This window comes from Natrix helvetica (genome assembly GCF_964273705.1).
Source record: "Natrix helvetica genome assembly, chromosome: 14".
Classification (NCBI taxonomy): domain Eukaryota; kingdom Metazoa; phylum Chordata; class Lepidosauria; order Squamata; family Natricidae; genus Natrix; species Natrix helvetica.
Genome location: NC_138564.1, coordinates 11,149,117 through 11,167,958, shown reverse-complemented (window position 1 = coordinate 11,167,958; position 18,842 = coordinate 11,149,117). Strand labels below are relative to the sequence as shown.

At 46.9% G+C, this 18,842-nt stretch overlaps 1 protein-coding gene across 5 annotated transcripts in view; it reads right to left on the bottom strand.

Annotated features, from left to right (window-relative positions):
- CIT (citron rho-interacting serine/threonine kinase) overlaps positions 1 to 18,842 on the bottom strand; it is a 211,089-nt gene that overhangs the window by 26,898 nt on the left and 165,349 nt on the right. For 4 of the 5 annotated variants that reach the window (XM_081966276.1, XM_081966272.1, XM_081966273.1 and 1 more), the window contains 7 exons: positions 15,590 to 15,685; positions 13,581 to 13,697; positions 12,233 to 12,342; positions 10,831 to 11,005; positions 9,440 to 9,637; positions 4,443 to 4,496; positions 281 to 478 (listed from right to left, as the gene is read on the bottom strand). In XM_081966276.1, the coding sequence (XP_081822402.1) occupies positions 281 to 478; positions 4,443 to 4,496; positions 9,440 to 9,637; positions 10,831 to 11,005; positions 12,233 to 12,342; positions 13,581 to 13,697; positions 15,590 to 15,685 (948 nt within the window). The remainder of the gene's footprint in view (positions 1 to 280; positions 479 to 4,442; positions 4,497 to 9,439; positions 9,638 to 10,830; positions 11,006 to 12,232; positions 12,343 to 13,580; positions 13,698 to 15,589; positions 15,686 to 18,842) is intronic. The other variant, XM_081966275.1, reaches the window with a different exon arrangement.

The following is an 18,842-nucleotide window of genomic DNA, read 5'->3' as shown; positions in this document are numbered from 1 at the left end:
CTTCTTGTTGCCAGAGCGGAGTTTTGTTCAGCAGATATATTCTCATTGTGCCCAGAGAAGAGAAATATCTGCCTCTACCTAGGATCAAACTCACAGCCTCCTTGATTGTGAGGCGAGAGCTCCACCGCTAGGCCACCGCACCACTCAGCATTTAGGCTTATATCATCATTTTCTTTTAACAACCCCATAATCCCCTGCAGGGTGGAGTCTAACATGCATTTAGTCGCATGGTTGAGTCTACAAGAGCCGGCCTTTGTCAACTGAAACAGGGAGGACTTACTTGCTTTTGACTGGTGAGCTGCATCTCCCGTTCCGTGATCTCGCGACGGAGATGGTCAACCTCGCTCCGCAATTGAACCACCTCGTTGTTCGCTCCCGAAGCTTCGTCCAACTGCTTGGAGAGGAAGAAATTCTGGTTGTTCAGCTCAGCGTTGTCCTCGGTCAACTGATTCAGCTGCTCTTCTAGGTCCGTGATCACCTAGACGGAAAGAACAACACGCCGGGGATTGGGGGGGGGGGGAGAGAACAGAAAACACATCTAAGAAACGGGCGGAGAACAGAAGAGGACGAGTCTCCCGACAGCCAACTTCCAAACTTCCTCAAACGGCGTTCTGGAAGTTTTTATCATGCAGCTTTGCAAAAATGGCACATGCTTAAATAGCCAGGTGTTGAAGCTACACCCATAACTGGTGTTGAAGGCCCGCTGTCCTTTAATCGTTTGGTGTTAAGATGATGTAAGAGGTCTACTTTTCATGCTACGATCTTGGGGTTGGAAGAATGCAAGAGCAACGAGCAACTGGCAGCCCCGGGGTTCTCTGGCCAGATCTGCAGGTGTTCAAACGACGGTACAAAGCAAATGGATTTATCTTTCCAAACCTGATGTTATCCTCCCTGTGGACCACAGACGCTAACTTCCGTAAGGGGGATACTGAGGATTCGCGGAGAGGCCTTGTAGAGAGGCAAATTACCTGTTCGGTGACTCTTTAGCGATTACTTCAACAAGAGAGGAAAAGCAGGGTTTTGTGCCCAGTTGTCCTCCGGCCCCTCCAGCAGGCGAATCAGAGGAGGAGGAGGCGGCGTGGGAGTTAGGGTCAGCATCAAGGCAACAAGAGAGCTCCGAGGGGGAAGAGGGAATGGAGCTGGCAGAGAGAGAGACAGAGGCAGAGCCTGGGCCGTCAACAGCCCCCAGGTCTGGAGGTGGCTGATGAGGAAGAGGAGGAACAGCTGGGTCCAGTGCCTGATTAGCGAATGCGCAGAAGGCAGAGGAGAGGAGAGCAGTGGAAATCTATGGGCTGGTCAGCATCAAGGCAACCAGGGAACTCCGAGGGGAAGAGGGAATGGAGCTGTCAGAGAGAGAGAGAGAGAGAGAGGGAGAGAGAGAGAGGCGGAGCCTGAGCCGTCAATCAGCCCTCAGATGGAGAGTCAACACCCCCCAGGTCTGGAGGTGGCTGATGAGGAAGAGGAGGAACAACTGGGTCCAGTGCCTGATGCAGGGGATGCACAGAAGGCAGAGGAGAGGGGAGCAGTGGAAATCTATGGGCCGGCCCTTGGGACCGAAGAGCCACTGCTGCTAGGGTGTTACCGACTTTAACAACTGTAAGGATTCGCTTAACAACTGCGATAAGCAAGGTCATAAAACAGGTGGGAAAACATGCTTTACCAGTGCCTCGCTTAGCGACAGAAACGGCCTCAATTATGGTTGTAAATTAAAGAACTACTTGTAGTCAGGATTTGGTTGTACATTGTGACAGTTCCTCCATCCACTGTTCGTTTTGTTTATTCCTGTCTGAACCATCGCAATTAAAATAAGGCCCCCTATGCAGTATAAAATTTAGAATACAAAATACACGGTTAAAAGGTGTACCTTTCCCCCCTCGATCCAGCCCATTTGAATCGCTGATTCGCTCAACGAGCTGGAAGGAAGGAAGGAAGGAAGGAAAAAAAAGAAGCTTAAAATCTGATGGACAAGGGCCTTCTTCCAATTCACCTCATGCGGTGCTGCCTTATGCCTTCTTTGCTCCCTGGTGTAAAAGATTTAAGAGGCTGAAGGATTTCTGAAATGAATTTGGTGGAAGAGGGAAAAACAGGCAGGCGGGCAGAGACCAAGGGATGGAAGGATTTAGGCAGGAGAACCTCTCCCTTCCCCCCCCCCAAATAAAATAAAATAAACTTTATTTTCCTTGATCTTTGGCAGGTGGGCTGTTACTTGGTGAACGGGATAGAAGTCAACAGATCTAATGCAACAGGCTTATTTTATACTAGCCGATACCCCGGTGTTTACCCGGGTATTTATTTATAGGGGGGAAATGTCCGGACCAACCGTAATCCCTAATGTTGGATTTTCCCCCTCACCCGAGGGAGCTCCCTTGTGGAGTTCTGTGAAGGCATTACCATGGCAACTCCGCTGCGCTGTACAGTAGAAGCCATTTTACAGCAGTACAGTAGAAGCCATTTTAAGGCACAAGAGGCTGTATCTTAACAGAAACACACACTGAAGGGTGTTAGGGGTGTCTTACCCCCCACAGTATTTGTCTCCAGAGAGTAAGTCATCTGTGTACCAAGTTTGGTTGAAATTGCTCAAGGCGTTCCAGAGTTATGCTGGAACATACACAAACACACACACACACACACAAAGCCATATTTATATAGATAGAAGAGGATATAGATATACAACGCAATCATGTTTTCATGAATCACATCCCAGCATCCTTACGAGCCATAAATACCCTCGGCTGCCCATGTTTAGCATAATCTTTCGGCTAAGAATAACTGCAGCCGCCTCTACCTCCTGCTCTCCGTCGGGAAATATCACCAGGAGAGCAAAATTCCTCCTGCCGAGGCACCAAGGAGTCTGTTGCAGCAATAAAACAGCGAGGGTTTAATGGGGGGGAAAAAAAACACCCTATCTTTAAATTTCCTAGGAAAGCAAAACACTGTTTTGGTGAACGACGCCGAACCAAACCAGCGCTTCCAATGAAGAAAGCGCCCAAGATCAAAGGCACACCGGGAAAAAGAAAAGAAAAAACATTCAAGTTTGGGTCAATGAGTTTGCCATAACGGATATTTTAGCTCTCCAGAGTGACTTCCTTGAATGTCTTACATCCTCCTCCAAGCTATTTCTGAATTTAGCAGCCAGTCTGCAACCTGGCTATTAATATACTACGGAAAAAGTGTATTTTATATATTAAGAAAAAGTCCTTGCCGCTTTGGTACACGTACAGACCCAGGTCGATGACAATTTCACCGTGGCCAACTCGCCACTGTGGCCGTTTCCGTTGTCAGATTCGGGGTTTCCCAGATGGGCCAACATGGCTCTCTTAATCAATTGGAACTTTGAGCGATCCTTTGCCTTGGACTCTTGATTTACTTCTGGATGCTACTCGGAACCCTGACACACGCAGGACTTTTAAAATTCCATGTTTGTTTCTTTTTTTAACATTTTCTGCCCCTCTTCAAAAATCTACCTGAACTCAGCAGCTACCAAACCAAACCGGCTGACGCCCATTTTTGAGGGCGAGGTCAGCTTCCCTTGCTCGGGGGAGGGTCTCGTTGCAAAACACGTATTTTTTTTCCGAGGACAAACCCCCCCCCCCCCGTTCATTTCGACGGCGCAAGATCCGGTGTGCGTTGCTCCGCATGCAAGTGGCAGCCTCGGAGGAGCGTTGAGAGATGGCGAGGGGCTCGCTCGAGATGCCGACAGGCAAGGCAAGGAAAAGTGGAGATGAGAGTTTGCATGCATGATTTGGGAAGTGAGGGGAGAGCAGGTAAGGGGCGGAGAGACCCCTAAGGGTGGCTTGGCCTTTTCCATCCAAGGGGAACCTGCGGCAAAGAATGCAGCGAGGCAGCCGTGCATGCAGCCATTCCCCCAGCTTGCCGCAAAACGCAACGCTTGCGTCGCCAATCCCCCCAAAAAAGAAAGCAACGGCTGCCAAATGCTTCTGCCTTAAGAGAAGGATGGAAGGTTGTGTGTCTCCCAGTGGAATCTGCAGGGCGAGGGAGTATATCATCTTAAAGAGACATCGAGGCTGGCTAGATGCCCAAGCCTACAAGCTACTACCCAACACGGTCTTGGAAATGTCATATATATACTACTATATATATACACCCATCGTTTGTGGCAGCTGCTTAAACCATTCTTATTAGCTGCACCGAAATGAGATTTTTTTAAAAAAATTTCCAATCGTTTTTCGGGTGGTTTTTGAAAGTGGCCGGATCGAATGCTTCAAATTCTCCAGACAGAATTTATTTATTTATTTTCTTCTGGAGATTCTCAAGTAAGAATTCAGATCAGTCTTGGTTCTGCTAGCTCGGGGAAAAGCCCACGACTCCTTCCGAAGCCTTTTGACCTTCCCAAGGGGCAGACAGAGCCACCAAACGTGGACCGTTTCCTTCCTCATCCTCTGATTTTCAAAATAATTCAAGGGTCTCGGTCGAATACTCACTGTGCAGCTATTACGAAGGGCTTCAAATTTACGCTGGATTTCATCTCTATGTGCCTAGAGGAGGTAAGAATTCGATCATCAATGTTTGCACACATCAGAGGCAGCATCCAACAGCGGTGGCTAAATGAATTATAGAACAATCTACCAGCCAGCAAAGTTTAGGGAGGGAAGATCCTGCAGGCTGCTAGTCCTGGCTGAGCAAAAAAATAACAACAACAACCCACGGGGGTAGGCCTCGGGCATCTTCTGAAACCTGGAAGCTAAAGCTTCAACCGTACCTAAACATCTATGGAGTTTCTCGGTCATCCATGGCTGTCCCAAAGATGCTTCTTCAAAAGGCAACTGGACTTCCCTTGAAGTCGTTTCGCTTCTCATCCAAGAAGCTTCTTCCGTTCTAACGGAAGGATGGAGGATGGAAGGGTTTATATTCCTTGCAGTCGCCTGGTGGTCAACGATTGGCAGTCGTGAACAAGTAGATTCTATGTCTGCCAAGGAATCTAAATCCTTCCATCCTCCACCGCTCAACCAAAGAAGATTCTTAAAGCGCAACCTCTTCAAGGAAAATAACCAAGAAAAAGCCCAGCTGCCTTTAGAAAAAGCGCCTTTGGGGGGTTTCACTCCTATCCATGACGTGGCGGCAAAGGAGACGCATAAAACTGAAGGTTGGTGCTGTGAAATAACCACATTATAGGTGTGCCTCTCCAAAGAAACTTGTTCAAAGAACAAGTAGAGACAGGGGCAGCGTCAAACAAGTCACCAGCCGAGAATCGTTACGTTCCCACAAACATTCTAAGTCTCTGAACTTAGACTTAGTTAACTCGTTATCTAGCGCCAATTAAGGGCTTGAACGTTAGCTGTCCAAAGTCTTGTGCGTAAAACCATCTGAACCGCAACTTAAGTGCGATCCTCGGTTCTTTGCGCCTGCCGATACTTAATTCATTTGCCGGATGTAGTTATCGTCCCTAGCACCGTTTGATTTTTTATATATATATATATTAATTAATGCACAGGCTGTTGCAATCTTGTTCCAAAGACGAAGGCTAGAGGGGAAAAAGCCTATGACAAAACATTGCGCAAGCTCCCCGCAACCTTGTCTGTTAAAGACCCAGGTTTTTGGAGGGGGAAGGGGAGGAACGTAGGTCGCTGAGGGGTGGGATTTCCCGTGCTTGGTTTTTGCATTTGGAAACGAAAGGGCAGAAGAGGTAGTCCTCGACTTACGACCACAATTGAACCCCCACATTTCTGCTGCTCAGTGAGGCATTGGTTAGGTGAGGGGTTGTTTTTTTTTTGCTCCATTTGATCACCTTTCTTGCCACCGTCGTTAAGTGAATCGCTGCAGCTGCTAAGTTAGTAAGATGGTTGTTAAGATCCATAGCAACTGTCATAAATAAGAGCCAGTTGCAAAACATCTGGATTTTGATCACGTGGGGATGCTACAGCGTGAAAAATGGGTCACAAGTCACTTCCCCCCCCCCGTGCCGTTATAACTTTGAATGGCCACTAAACAAACTGTTGTAAGTCGAGGACTACCGGTCTATCAGGAGAACCTGCCAGTGAAAAATCAAGCCCTGGAAATGTCTACAAAAAGCTATTCCAGTATACTAAGGAAATACCTCTTCCCACAACCAACGATTCCTGGCGATAAAAGGAAGCCTAGAGATCCCAAAAGACGTTGACAGACATTTTAGTAAAACCTACCGTATATTATTATTATTATTATTTTACAAGCAAAGTGTGTGACCCCAAAGCTCAACACAAACCCACACACCCAGCGCCAAAGTCCTTCTCCAATCTTACTCTGAAGTTTCCGGGCTCAGTGGATGTTTTTTTTCCCCCCTACGTTTCATCAAAACGTCCTGAATCCAAAGCAAAAAACTGTTTCAGCAAATTGAAAAGGACCAACTAGAAACGGAGGGAGCTTCCTTGCCCCCAACCAGCTGCATTTGGGGCAGGGGGAGACAAGGTCATGCCACCCAAATGTGAAGCTCGGTGGCTCAGTGGCTAAGAGGCTGAGCTTATCGATCAGAAAGGTCAGCAGTTTGGGGGTTCGAATCCCTAGCGCCGCGTAACGGAGTGAGCTCCCGTGACTTGTCCCAGCTTCCGCCAACCTAGCAGTTCGAAAGCAGGGAAAAAGTGCAAGTAGAAAAACAGGAACCACCTTTGGTGGGAAGGGAACAGCGTTCCGTGCGCCTTCGGCATTGAGTCATGCCGGCCACAAGACCATGGAGACGTCTTCGGACAGCGCTGGCTCTTCGGCTTTGAAACGGAGATGAGCAGCCCCCCCCCCTTTACAGTCGGGAACGACTAGCACCTATGTGCGAGGGGAACCTTTAGCTATGAAGATCAGCGACAGTGGAAGCACGAGATGGAAGTGGCTCCTTTTGGCAGGGAAATGACGGATCGTCTGTGTACGATTTTACGGCTTAAGTCAACCGATTTGGGGAATTAGCGGATTAAAAGTTAAGTCCTTCTTCCAAAGCTTCCACAGGTATGGAAGGACGCTTGAAGGAAGGAAAACGGACCTCCGCTGAAAAGGACCACCTTGAAGAGCAACGGCCAACTTGGTGTACAAGGCGGCAATCAACCAACAAGAGGTGGATCATGATGGCACCTGCCCAATCTTCTTCCCTATTGCTATTTGGGCAACTTATACCCACTGAATTTGAAAGCTAACAGAATCACACAACCTATGAGAGCTTGGGAAACTGTTCGTCTCTATGGACATCTGTTAATATTTGAGTCTGACGATGTATATAAGAGCATTTGCCCAACAAGCCAGTATCAAGCCAGATGATTTGTTGGTGACTCCTTCTCAAGGAATTGCTGTTACAGCGTGGCGTCTGGGAGACATCGGCTTGGCAGCTCTCCAAGCCTGATAAGGTCTGTGGTTGTCAATTCACCCTTGAAAGACTGTTTGCCGGGACTTAGCCCGATGTGAACGAGAGGATTTCCCGTGAGCTTAATAAAAATGTTTTTTTGGGGGGGACAAGGAGTCTGCTTCGGGATTGGGTGAAGCCTAGGTCAGAACAGGCATGGCCGTATGCCGAGCGGTATCACTTACGAACCCAAGATTGAGATACCATGACATCCGTGACTTCTGCGTGTCCTACATGGGAAGTGGACTTCCCAAACTGAAAGGCCATGCCTCTTGCCCAGTTCTACTAAGCCCCCAAAGATACATATACAGAAGATCCTTGGATTAAAGACTGGTTATACGTCTATCTGGATGATCGTCCTCTTCCAGCAAGCTTGCAGCTTCAGGAGGGACACACATGGGGTGGGAAGGGTGGGTGGGACACCTGCCTAGACAGCCAGATCAGTCGAATCCACCCGGGTGATCGGTGGAGTGACAGAGGTTGCAGCCAGATCCCGCCCTCTCATTCTCCAGAAGTCCTTTTCCAAAAACCTTCAAGCTCCCATCAAGCAGCTCAAAGGGCAGAAACAGCGCAGCCGTTGGGCGCTTCCGTAACCTCACAATTCCTAAGTCGCCCCCCAAAACATCACAGCTGCTTCGGCAAGGAAGAGAACCCAGCCACCAATACCATGCTCCACCTTGGCCAGACTGGATGCAATCCCCCCACCCCGGCCCCCCAACTTCTGAAAAGCTGTTTGGATACATCAGAAGTTAGAAAGAAAATTGAAACAGGGGAAGCACCAGATCAGATGGACTTTCAAGTTCGTATTACAAATGTTTTGAAGACCAAATCTAATTCCTTAAAAAAAAAAAAAGGCAATGAATGCTGTTACCCAAGGGTCTGCCTTGCCAGATTCTTTGCAAAAAAAAGGGCAAATATTGCTTTATTACCAAAGAATAGAATAAAATAGAATAGAATAACGGAGTTGGAAGGGACCTTGGAGGTCTTCTAATCCAACCCCCTGCTTAGGCAGGAAACCCTATACCGTTTCAGACAAATGGCTATCCAACATCTTCTTCAAATCTTCCAGTGTTGGAGCATTTATAGCTTCTGGAGGCAACTTCTGTTCCACTGATTAATTGTTCTAACTGTCTAAGGAAATTTCTCCTCAGTTCTAAGTTGCTTCTCTCCTTGATTAGTTTCCACCCATTGCTTCTTGTTCTGCCTTAGGGTGCTTTGGAGAATAGCTTGACTCCCTCTTCTTTGGGGCATCCCCTGAGATATTGGAAGACTGCTATCATGTCTCCCCTAGTCCTTCTTTTCATTCAACTAGACATACCCAGTTCCAGCAACCATTCAGCCTATGTTTTAGCCTCCAGTCCCTGATTATCTTTGTTGCTCTTCTCTGCATTCTTTCCAGAATCTCAATATCTTTTTTATAATATGGGTACCAAACTGGGTGCATTCAAAATGTGGTCTTACTGAGGCTTTTTAAAGCAGTACTATTTCTTCAGGTGAATCAGGTAACAAGAGGTCTGTCCTTCCAATTTTGGAGTGAGAAACGGCCAGGAGAAGGCAGTCCCTTAGATATTGGAAGACTGCTATCCTGTCTCCCTTGGTCCTTCTCTTCCCTAGACAAGCCAGGCCCAGTTCCTGCAACCGTTCTTCATACGTTTTAGCCTCCAGTCCCCTCATCCTCTTCGTTGCTCTTCTCTGCCCTCTTTCTAGAGCCTCCACATCAAAAGGAAGGACAAGATTTGACCTCTGATATGAAGTATAGGCTGCATTGATGTTCTCACCTTAGTTGGGTAATGAATCGCCTGCCAGAAAATGACCAAGCTCAACGAGTAACAAGGACCCCACAATCCTCCTCCTCTTCCTTCTCTCCAACTGCATTCTAGCCCTGATGATGTTACCTAGCTGGGTAATGAAATGTCTGCAAGAAAACAACCGAGGAGCCCACAAAACAAGGCATCTTTCTGAATGAAAGAATGGGTGGGAAACCTTTTCATAGAGCTTTTGAACGTTCTCCAGAAGTTTTGAACAGGAAACGGGCCGTCTCCAACCTTCGCCCACCGCTTCAAGCTCTCAAGAGCCAGCAGCGCGCAGCTCCTGAGCCCAGCCCGGAGTTCAAAAGCTTACCGTCAGCGCCTGGATCTCTTCCTCGGCTTCGGCCGTGGTCTCTTCCAATTCGGTTTTAGCTTCCCGCAGTTGACTTTCCAGGGCTGCCCGGGCGGCTTGCAACCCTGAAATCTGAGATTCCCTCTCCTGGAGGGTGAGCTGCAATTCGGTCAGTTGCCGCTTCAGTTCCAATTTTTGTTCTTCGTGTTCCAGGCTAACCTGAAGGGCAGAAGAAAAAATTGTAATATTTTTTTTAATTTTATTTTTAAATAAACAATCCATTTCCCATTAATCGGCGTGTTGTCTGGGCGCAAATATTTTGGGCCAACTTTAAAATATACAATCTTATTCATTATTTTATCTCATCTTGGCTTGCCGTATTTTCTGGATTGTAAGATGCACCTGACTATAAGAGGCACTTCAATTTAGAAGAGGAAAACAACAAACAAAAGTTTTTTGGTCTCTGCATGCCTCATTTTCGAGCCTTTTTTCCAGCCTTTTTTCTACCCATTTTCTAGGCTTTTTGGCCCGTTTTGAGGCTTTTTTTGGCCCATTTCAAAAGCTTTTCTTGGCTCATTTGTTCGGGCCGTTTTTGAGGCTTTCCGAGATTGATTCTGATAGGTTAGAGCCATACTGTTGAGCTGAAACATGGAAGTTCCTTTTCTTCCATGTTTACATTTACCGGCCTCGGAAGGATGGAAGGCTGAGTCAACCTTGAGCCGGTCAGGATCGAACTTCTGGCAGTTGGCAGAGTTACCCTGCAATTCTTCATTCTAACCACTGTGCCACCACAACTCTTAATAGCACTTAGACTTATATACCGCTTCACAGTGCTTTGCAGCCCTCTCTAAGCGGTTTACAGAGTCGGCCTCTTGCCCCCAACAATCTGGCTCTTCCTTTTGCTGGTTAATGCAAATGTGGAAGAAAGGGAACTTCCATGTTTAAACTCAACAGTATTGCTCTGACCTATCAGAATCAATCTCTGGAAGCCACAGATGATCACAAATGTGCTTGTTGATAGTCCCCCCCCCCCCCAAACAGCCTTTTGTCTCTGTTTATACCCTGCCAAAAACATGTCTGGCATTTGAGAAACAGACTCAATGCCATCTGATTAACAGGAAACTCATTTCTTCCCTCTAGGGCACCCTGCTAGTTTTAAAAGGTTGCTGCCCATATACTAACTCCCATCCAGGGCAATATTTCAGGAAAGGGACTAGGAGAGTTAGAACCCGGGCTGTATATATCTTAGGCAGGAGTCTTAACCACTAAGCCACGGGTTCTCTTCCTTATCAGTTGAGCCAGGGAAATAAGTATATATTTGTGTTACAACCCCTGGTATGCCTAAATATGGGAGGAAGGTCACTACTCCCCCTTTTTAAAAAAAATAAATATATAAATATATATATATTTACCTCTCTTAACCTCGTCTCCAACTCCAGCAGGCGAGTCTTGTCCGTGTGGTCCTGATGGCTGATTTTTTCCAACTGTTCCTCCAGCTTATTGTTGTGGGCCTCTAATTTTCCTGCCTGAGTTTCCAGATAAAATTTCTGCTGCCTGAGCTCAGAAATCATTTCTTCTTGGGCTTTCCTAAGATAGATAGATAGATAGATAGATAGATAGATAGATAGATAGATAGATAGATGATAGATAGATAGATAGATAGATAGATAGATTATTATTTTTTAAAAAAATGGAGTTGGGGGAGTGTTACGTAATCTAACCCAGGGTTCACCAACCTTTCGGACCTCAGGCAGGGACCATCAAATTCATAATTTTAAATCCCACAGACCACTAGTATGATCTAGCTAATGACCAGCTGGCCTTGCACTATATATGTGTGTGTGTGTGTGTGTGTATGTGTGTGTGTGTGTGTGTATTATGTCACAACCCCTGGTATGCCCAAATATGGGAGGGAGCATACTGCTTCCCTTTTTCTGTCTTTCGGCTCACCCTAGGAGCCATCCAGGCAGAAAGGCATTTTTTTATGTTGCCTTTGTTACATTTGTGTTGCATTTGTGCCCTTTATTTATTTATCAGCACAAATGCAACACACACACATATATATATGTACATCTACATCTACATATCTATATTTATATATATATATATATGGTGCAAGGTCATTTAGATGATCCATAACAGAATAACAGAGTTGGGAGGGATCTTGGAAGTCTTCTAATCCAACCCCATGCTCAAGCAGGAAACCCCCTACCATTTCAGACACGTGGCTATCCAGTCCATTTTTGAAAATTTCCAGTGAGTGGACACCCACAACTTCTGGTGGCAAGTTGTTCCATTGGTTAATTGTTTTCATTCTTAGGAAGCTTCTCCTTCTCTCCTTCTCTCTAGGTTGCTTTCTCTCCTTCCATCCGTTGCTCCTTGTCTAGCCTTCTGATGCTTTGGAGAATAGCTTGACACCCCCCTTCTTTGTGGCAGCCCCTCAAATATTGGAAGACCACTATCGTGTCTCCCCCTAGTTTCCCCCCCACGCCCCTAGACTGGCCCCTAGCCAGCCTAGTCCTTCGGAGGGTTTCTCCCAGGATATAAGTAACTGGCCCACAACTTGCAAGATTTTAGACATCTCGTGCCATTTCTGATAAAGATGCCAAGACTGCGCGCGCACTGTCTGGCTACAGACAGCATGCAATTAGGGGAGAGTCACCGATGTTCTCTGCAGTGGCTGTTGAGGCCTATCCCTGCTCCAAATTTCAGAGGAGCGTCAAAAGGAAGGCGCTACACAACGAGTAACAGGCTTGCTCAACTTCTCCAGACGGGTGTGAGTCAAGACAACATAATAGCAGCATTTATGCTTACATGTTCCTCTGGGTGAACAGGCTGCTGTTGGCTGCCAGCTTGTTAGCTTCAGACAGTTCCACTATTCTCTGCTCCAGGGATCTGATCTTCGAATCCATCGCATTGATCATCTGAAGAAAGACATATTCCCACCACCACCATTAATATAGCTGCATTAACAGCGATATATATGTATGTATGTATGTATGTATGTGTGTTACAACCCCTGGTATGCCCAAATATGGGAGGGAGCTCACTACTCCCCCTTTCTGTCCTTCGGCTCATTACAAAAAACCATCCAGGCAGAAAACCATATTTTCAAATCCCAGTAAGGGTATGGCTAGCTGATGAGAGCTAAATAGCTTGAAATAGATCTATCCTAATGTCCTATTTCAAGCTATTTAGCTCTCATCAGCTAGCCATACCCTTACTGGGATTCGAACCTTTATTTATTTATCAGCACAAATACAACATACATACATACGTATATATATATATATATATATAACCCATTAAAAAGGGTAAAAACACCCACGAGAGAAAATAAATACAAACAGCAGCCGAGATGATTCATCTACTAAGAGTAAAGACAACGAAAGGGGGCCCTTCCGAGTCCCGGGGAACACAGTCGAGTATTTAAATCCAAGGAAATCGTTTCCAATCTTGGACAACCACAAGACTTGTAGACTTCAACTCCCAGAATTCCCCCAGCCAGCCATGTTAGGGCGCAAAGAAAAAAAGAATCTGCTGTGAACTCCACATAGGTGTCAGGAAGGGCAGCCAGGTGGACGATGAATGGCTCCTCCCAGAGGGAATAAAAGAGGAGCGACAGGGGAGTGGAGTTTGCAGGAGATCATTAGTTCGCTTCATTGGCTCGTGACTCTCCGAGGCTCCTTGCCAAGTTCTGCAGCTATCGGCCTGGCAGCTCTCCAAGCCAGATAAGGTCTGTGACAGTAAATCCCCCCTCGAAAGACTTTGCTGGAGGTGAATGAGCGGAATTGACATTAACTTAATAAAAAGCAGTTTTGTAGGGACAGGAGTTTGCTTCGTGGTGTGGGGAAGCCTCTGTCAGAACAAATTCCCTCTGTCTGAAATTCATGGAAATCTTCCCGTGCTCTATGGGAATTGCGCTCCCGTTTTCCAACAGGAGGCCCCCGGGCGAATTCTCAACAGCTCCTCCGTGCATGGAAAGATACCTTGACACCGGCAATATTGATATGACAATTACTGGGTGTTTAGCTCACGCAAAAGGCAATCTTGCTCATCCGGGGCAAGTGGCATTTTACACATTTCAGATGTGACTAAGAATCACCTACGAGCCGGGTGAGTCAAGCTAATTGAAATGCCTCTAAAGAGCAGCCCCGCTTACCGCTTTCTGCTCGGCGAGGATTTTGCACTTTTCGTGAGCTTCCTCCTCGTGCTTCCTCAGCATGTTTTCCAGAGTATCTTTGTCTGCCAGGTCCTTCTTCATTTGGTTGTCCAGCACCTGGGGGAGAATTGTGGGAAGGAGGAAGCAAGCGGGCCTTACTCTGAGGCCCGTCGACGTCCAGCCGAAACTTGGTGAAGGCCAAGTTTAAGTCTAAAGCGTCTAAAATGGCTTAAGGCAGATCTGGGTTTGCCTCAAGCCGTTTCGGATGCCTGGGAATATGTCGGAGAAACACCGGAAGGCCAAACCTTTTTCGGGAATTGGCAAAATCTTTCGGGTTGGTCTTTGAGTGCATTCCAGATGCTGCATTCAAAAGAGACCTCATAAAATGTGTGTGTGTGTGTGCATGCATGCCTATGAGGATAGACAGACAGACAGATACATATAGATGACAGACAGGATGGATGGATGGATGGTTGGGAGGGAGGGAGGGGAGAGAGAGAGAGAGAGAGAGAGAGAGAGAGAGAGAGAGAGAGAGAGAGAGGACAGACAGATATAGATAGATGGATGACAGATATAGATGACAGAGATATTGGATGGATGGATGACAGATAGAAGGACAGATAGATATAGATGATAGACATATAGATTGGAGGGAGAGAGGGAGGGAGAGAGAGAGGACAGACAGATACATATAGATAGATATTGGATGGATGGATGGATGGATGGATGGATGGATGGATGGTAGGTAGGTAGGTAGGTAGGTAGGTAGGTAGGTAGGTAGGTAGGTAGATAGATAGATAGATATAGATATTGGATGGATGAATGGATGGATGATAGATAGATGGATGACAGATATAGATGACAGAGATATTTAATGGATGGATGACAGATAGAAGGACAGAGAGATATAGATGATAGACATATAGATGGGAGGGAGGGAGGGAGGGAGGGAGAGAGAAATTGAGAGCAGGCAGCAGAACTCTTCTTTTTTAATGTGTGCCAATAGGTTACCAGAAAAAAGTGACAATCAAGGTGATCTTATCTTAAAGCTAAGGATGGGAAACGTAGAGATTGGACCAAGGTTTCATTCTCTGAACTTGTGGGTTGCTTTCCCAAACGCTTCCTTACCAGGCTAGGTAACGTCTTCAGCGGAGTTGAGAGGGATGTCCATGTCGGGATGCTGATGAAGATTGTCCCCCCAAGCCCCCACACCCCCCTACATGCCTTATAGATGTTTCATAACAGGAACACACAAAAAATAAAATTTATTTGAAGGCTGGCATGTCCAGCTCAAAAGTCAGTGCCACTCAAGAGTCTAATTGCTCCGTTGCCTGGTGCTGTGGACATAACTTGGCACGAGTTTCATTAGATTCTTTCTTCCTATTTTTTCCTGCCTGGGTCAACCTGACCTCTGAATAGCCGCTCAACAGTTCCATGGCAATTTGAGCCCCATCCTTCTTCTTCTTAGCAATCACTTAAAGCTCTTTCTGGACGTAGCCAGGGATTTCTTGAAAAAGGGGAGCACGAAGGGGGAAGAGTTGACACCAATGGTGGGTTCAGCCTGTACGGCCCGGTACGGCCGTACCGGTACTAGCCAGGAGCAGCTGACAGAGTACCGGTACGGTGGCTCGTTTCGCCCACCCGCACGCATTCTATACCTGTTTTTAAAGGAACCAGCCAATTGCGCCCGCGCACACAGCGTGCGGCACCTGCGCCAGCTCCGACAAGCAGCTGGGTGTCGCAGGGGCGGTGGAGTGCGCATGCGTGCTCAGCACGCACGCACGAACAGGACGCGCGGCCCCGCGAGCAGCGTACCGGTAGCGACGGGGAGAGGAACCCACCAGTGAATGACGCCCCAAGAATCGTCTTCCCTTAATTTTAGAAGGGGTTCGTAACGGTACCGTGTTCCCTGGCATAATAAATCAAGATTTTGGCACTCGACTGGGGGAGAGAGAGAGGGAGGGATGGATGGATGGATAGATAGATAGATAGTCAAATCCACTTCTTACTTTGAGCCTTTCTTCATACATTTGTTCTTTCTGCTTCAGGTGCAGCTCCAGATGTTGGGCCGCCAGCTGAGCTTCCCTGTGTTTCTCTTCCAGTTCCTAGGAGAAAAAATATTTTTTTCAACATCTCGAACTCAAAGGGGGATACAGGCAGAAGCATACCTACACACACACACACACACACACACTGGATACCCGTGCTTCAATATGAGATCGGGCTTGATAAATTGACACTTAAAGCTTGAAAATTCATGTAGAATGTGTAACTCCTTAGCATCAGAGCATATTAATATAAGACAACTGGCAGTTGGAACAGAGTTCCTTTCAGGTGGGGAGGGGGAGTAGAATGTCTACATTCCTAGCCCACAGGCCGGATGAGTCACGCACTGGCCACGCCCATATAAGGCAACTGGCAGTTGAAACAGAGTTCCTTTCAGGTGGGGAGGGGGAGTAGAATGTCTAACTCCTTAGCATCGACATATGTTAATATAATACTGTATAAGAAATACTAATGGTCTGATGGTCATTTCGAAAAATCCTTTCTTAGCGAGCTCCTAGAAGCCAAGAGGAACATAGGTGCCAAATTTCACGTTTGTAGGCTGGAGATTTCGTGACGAGTGAGTGTTGAGTTTTGGCTTTTGTAGAGATAAGAGATAAATATATATCTATATATAATAACAAAGTTCCATTTTTTTTCTCCAGGTCTTTTTCCCATTCGACCCAAAAGGGAAAGTTCTGCTTTCATCTTTATCTCCCATCTTCAAAAATCTTCTGCATTTCAAACGTGAATCGGGGCTTTGAAAAGGCCGTCCTTAATAAGGGAAGTGCTTCTTCATGCATTCATTCCCAACTGACTGCATGACCGACAATTCTTCTTTCTGCATTGCACATGAATAAATTACAGGCCCATCTGTAGGCTGAACTCTGAATATCGCTTGACGCAAAAGCCACGTGTGTCCCAGGATAAATGTTTTGCAGGATTCAATCTGGGTCGCTCACCAAGACCAGAAGGTTTCTTTGGAGGGGGGGCTTCTGAGCTTTCAGACTCATGCTGGAGCCCATCCTCGGGGGACTTTTCCCTCGAGGAGTCTGTGCTTTGTTGTGTGTGTGTGTGTGTTTTCCAGAACAGCACACATTCCGTTAAGAGAGAAGTTCCCGGAGGATGGGCTCCGACACGAATCCCAAAACCCTCAGGTTCCGACAACTGACCCAGATTGGATCCTGCAGGCATCTGATTGACAGATTAACAAAGTTGGAAGGGACGCAGTAGGTCATCTAGTCCAACCCCACCCAAGCAGGAGACCCCACACCTGTGATGGCGAACCTGTGGCACGCACAGCCATCTCTCCGGGCACACGAGCAGTCACATGCGCCGGAAACCAGAGGAGCAGCGGGCCGGTGCGCATGTGCATGCCAGCAACATGATCTCTGCACATGCGTGCCGGCCAGTTGGTCTTTGTGCATACATGCACGCCAGGAATGGGAAGAAGATGTGGCTGGTGCGCATGCCAGGAACATGATCTCTGCACATGCGTGCCGGCCAGCTGGTCCTCGTGCATGCATGCACACCAGGAATGGGAAGAAGATGTGGCCGGTGCGCATGCATGCATCGGAAACCGGAAGATCATGGGAGGGTGCGTTTCCTGTTCCCAGGGTGCGCAGTGTACCAGCCAGCTGATCTTCGCACGCACATACATGCCAGAAACCGCTTGACCAGCTGGCCAGGCACACATGCCCACACCGGAAACCGGAAGATGATCTTCCCGGAGCGTACCTGCGCACTGCTGTTTTGGTCTCCAGCATGCATGAATTCCCTTTCCGGTGCTGAAAAGGTTTGCCAAACATTTTTTAAAAATATGTTTTTATTGCTTTTGCATTGGAAAGAGTGCAGCACCGCGAAGCCGTTATGGCCATACAAACACAGTACATACACATAATCTCACCCATGAGTTGTCAATCTACTAAGTACATTATCCATCCTTCTATCCAATCACATTATTTACATCCTTCTCTCCAATCACATTATTATGTAAATAATGTGACTGTAAATCATGGGATAAGACCTTGTCTTATTCCAATAATAAAATCTGTTCCAAACTTCATTAATTATGCCGACTCCCCTTTATTTTTTAATTCTAGGGTTAAGCCCATCTGCTTCCGCCCAGGCCGAAATTTTTCTAATTTCTGATATTGGGGTACAGCCTGTAAGCAATTATACGAGTTATCTTTTCATTGCAGGCTAGCACGCATCTCTCTGCAATCGAAGGCAAATCGACAACAGCAGCTGCAACAACACACCAAAACCTATTTCGCCCAAAATGGATAGATCTTTCCAGAAAGTCAAGAAGTGCAAGTTGAAAGCCGTTTGCAGAGACTCCGGGGGACACAGAGAGAGAGAGAGAGAGAGAGAGAGAGAAAATCACTTGAAATCTTCTCCAGCAGCTCCTACTCAGCTGCCCCTACCGCTGTTGCCATAGCAAGCTGTCAGCTTCCACCTACACGGCTAAAAGCCCAGGGAAAACATAAAGATTTGCAACGCTTCCTCTTGTTCTTCTTTTTGGCTTCTCTTCTTTGAAGTCGATCCCGACTCAAGCGGTCGCTTCCTCTCTAGAAAAGGCTCTCCGTGTTGTTGTTGTTATTTAAAAAAAAAAAAATTAGAGGCGGATGAAACCGTTCTCAAACCTATCGGCCGCTGGGAAACCAGGATATCAAGACTTTATTTTGGATTAAAACGATACGAAGCCAAAAAACCACAGAATCGTAGGGGCCGGACCTCCGAGGTAATCTAGTCCAACCCCCTGGCTTAAGGCAGGAGATCTTACACCATCCCAGTCAAAATGGTTGTCCAATCTTGACGACGCCCAGCGATGGAGCACTCACAACTTCTGGAGGCCAGTTGTTCCGCTGGTTCATTCTTCTCACTGTTAGGAAATTCCTCCTTGAGTTCCAGGTTGCTTCTCTCCTGGATTAGTTTCCATCCATTGTTCCTTGCCTTGCCTTCTGGTGCTTTGGAGAATGACAAGAGTTGGAGGGGGCCTTGGAGGTCTTCTAGTCTAACCCCCCCTGCCTAGGCAGGAAACTCTACACCACTTCAGGCAAATGGTTGTCCAATCTCTTCTTCAAAACTTCCAGTGTTGGAGCATTCACAACTTCTGGAGGCAAGTTGTTCCGTGGGTTTATTGTGGAAATTCCTCCTTAGTTCCAGGTTGCTTCTCTCCTTGATTAGTTTCCACCCATTGCTTCTTGTTCTACACTC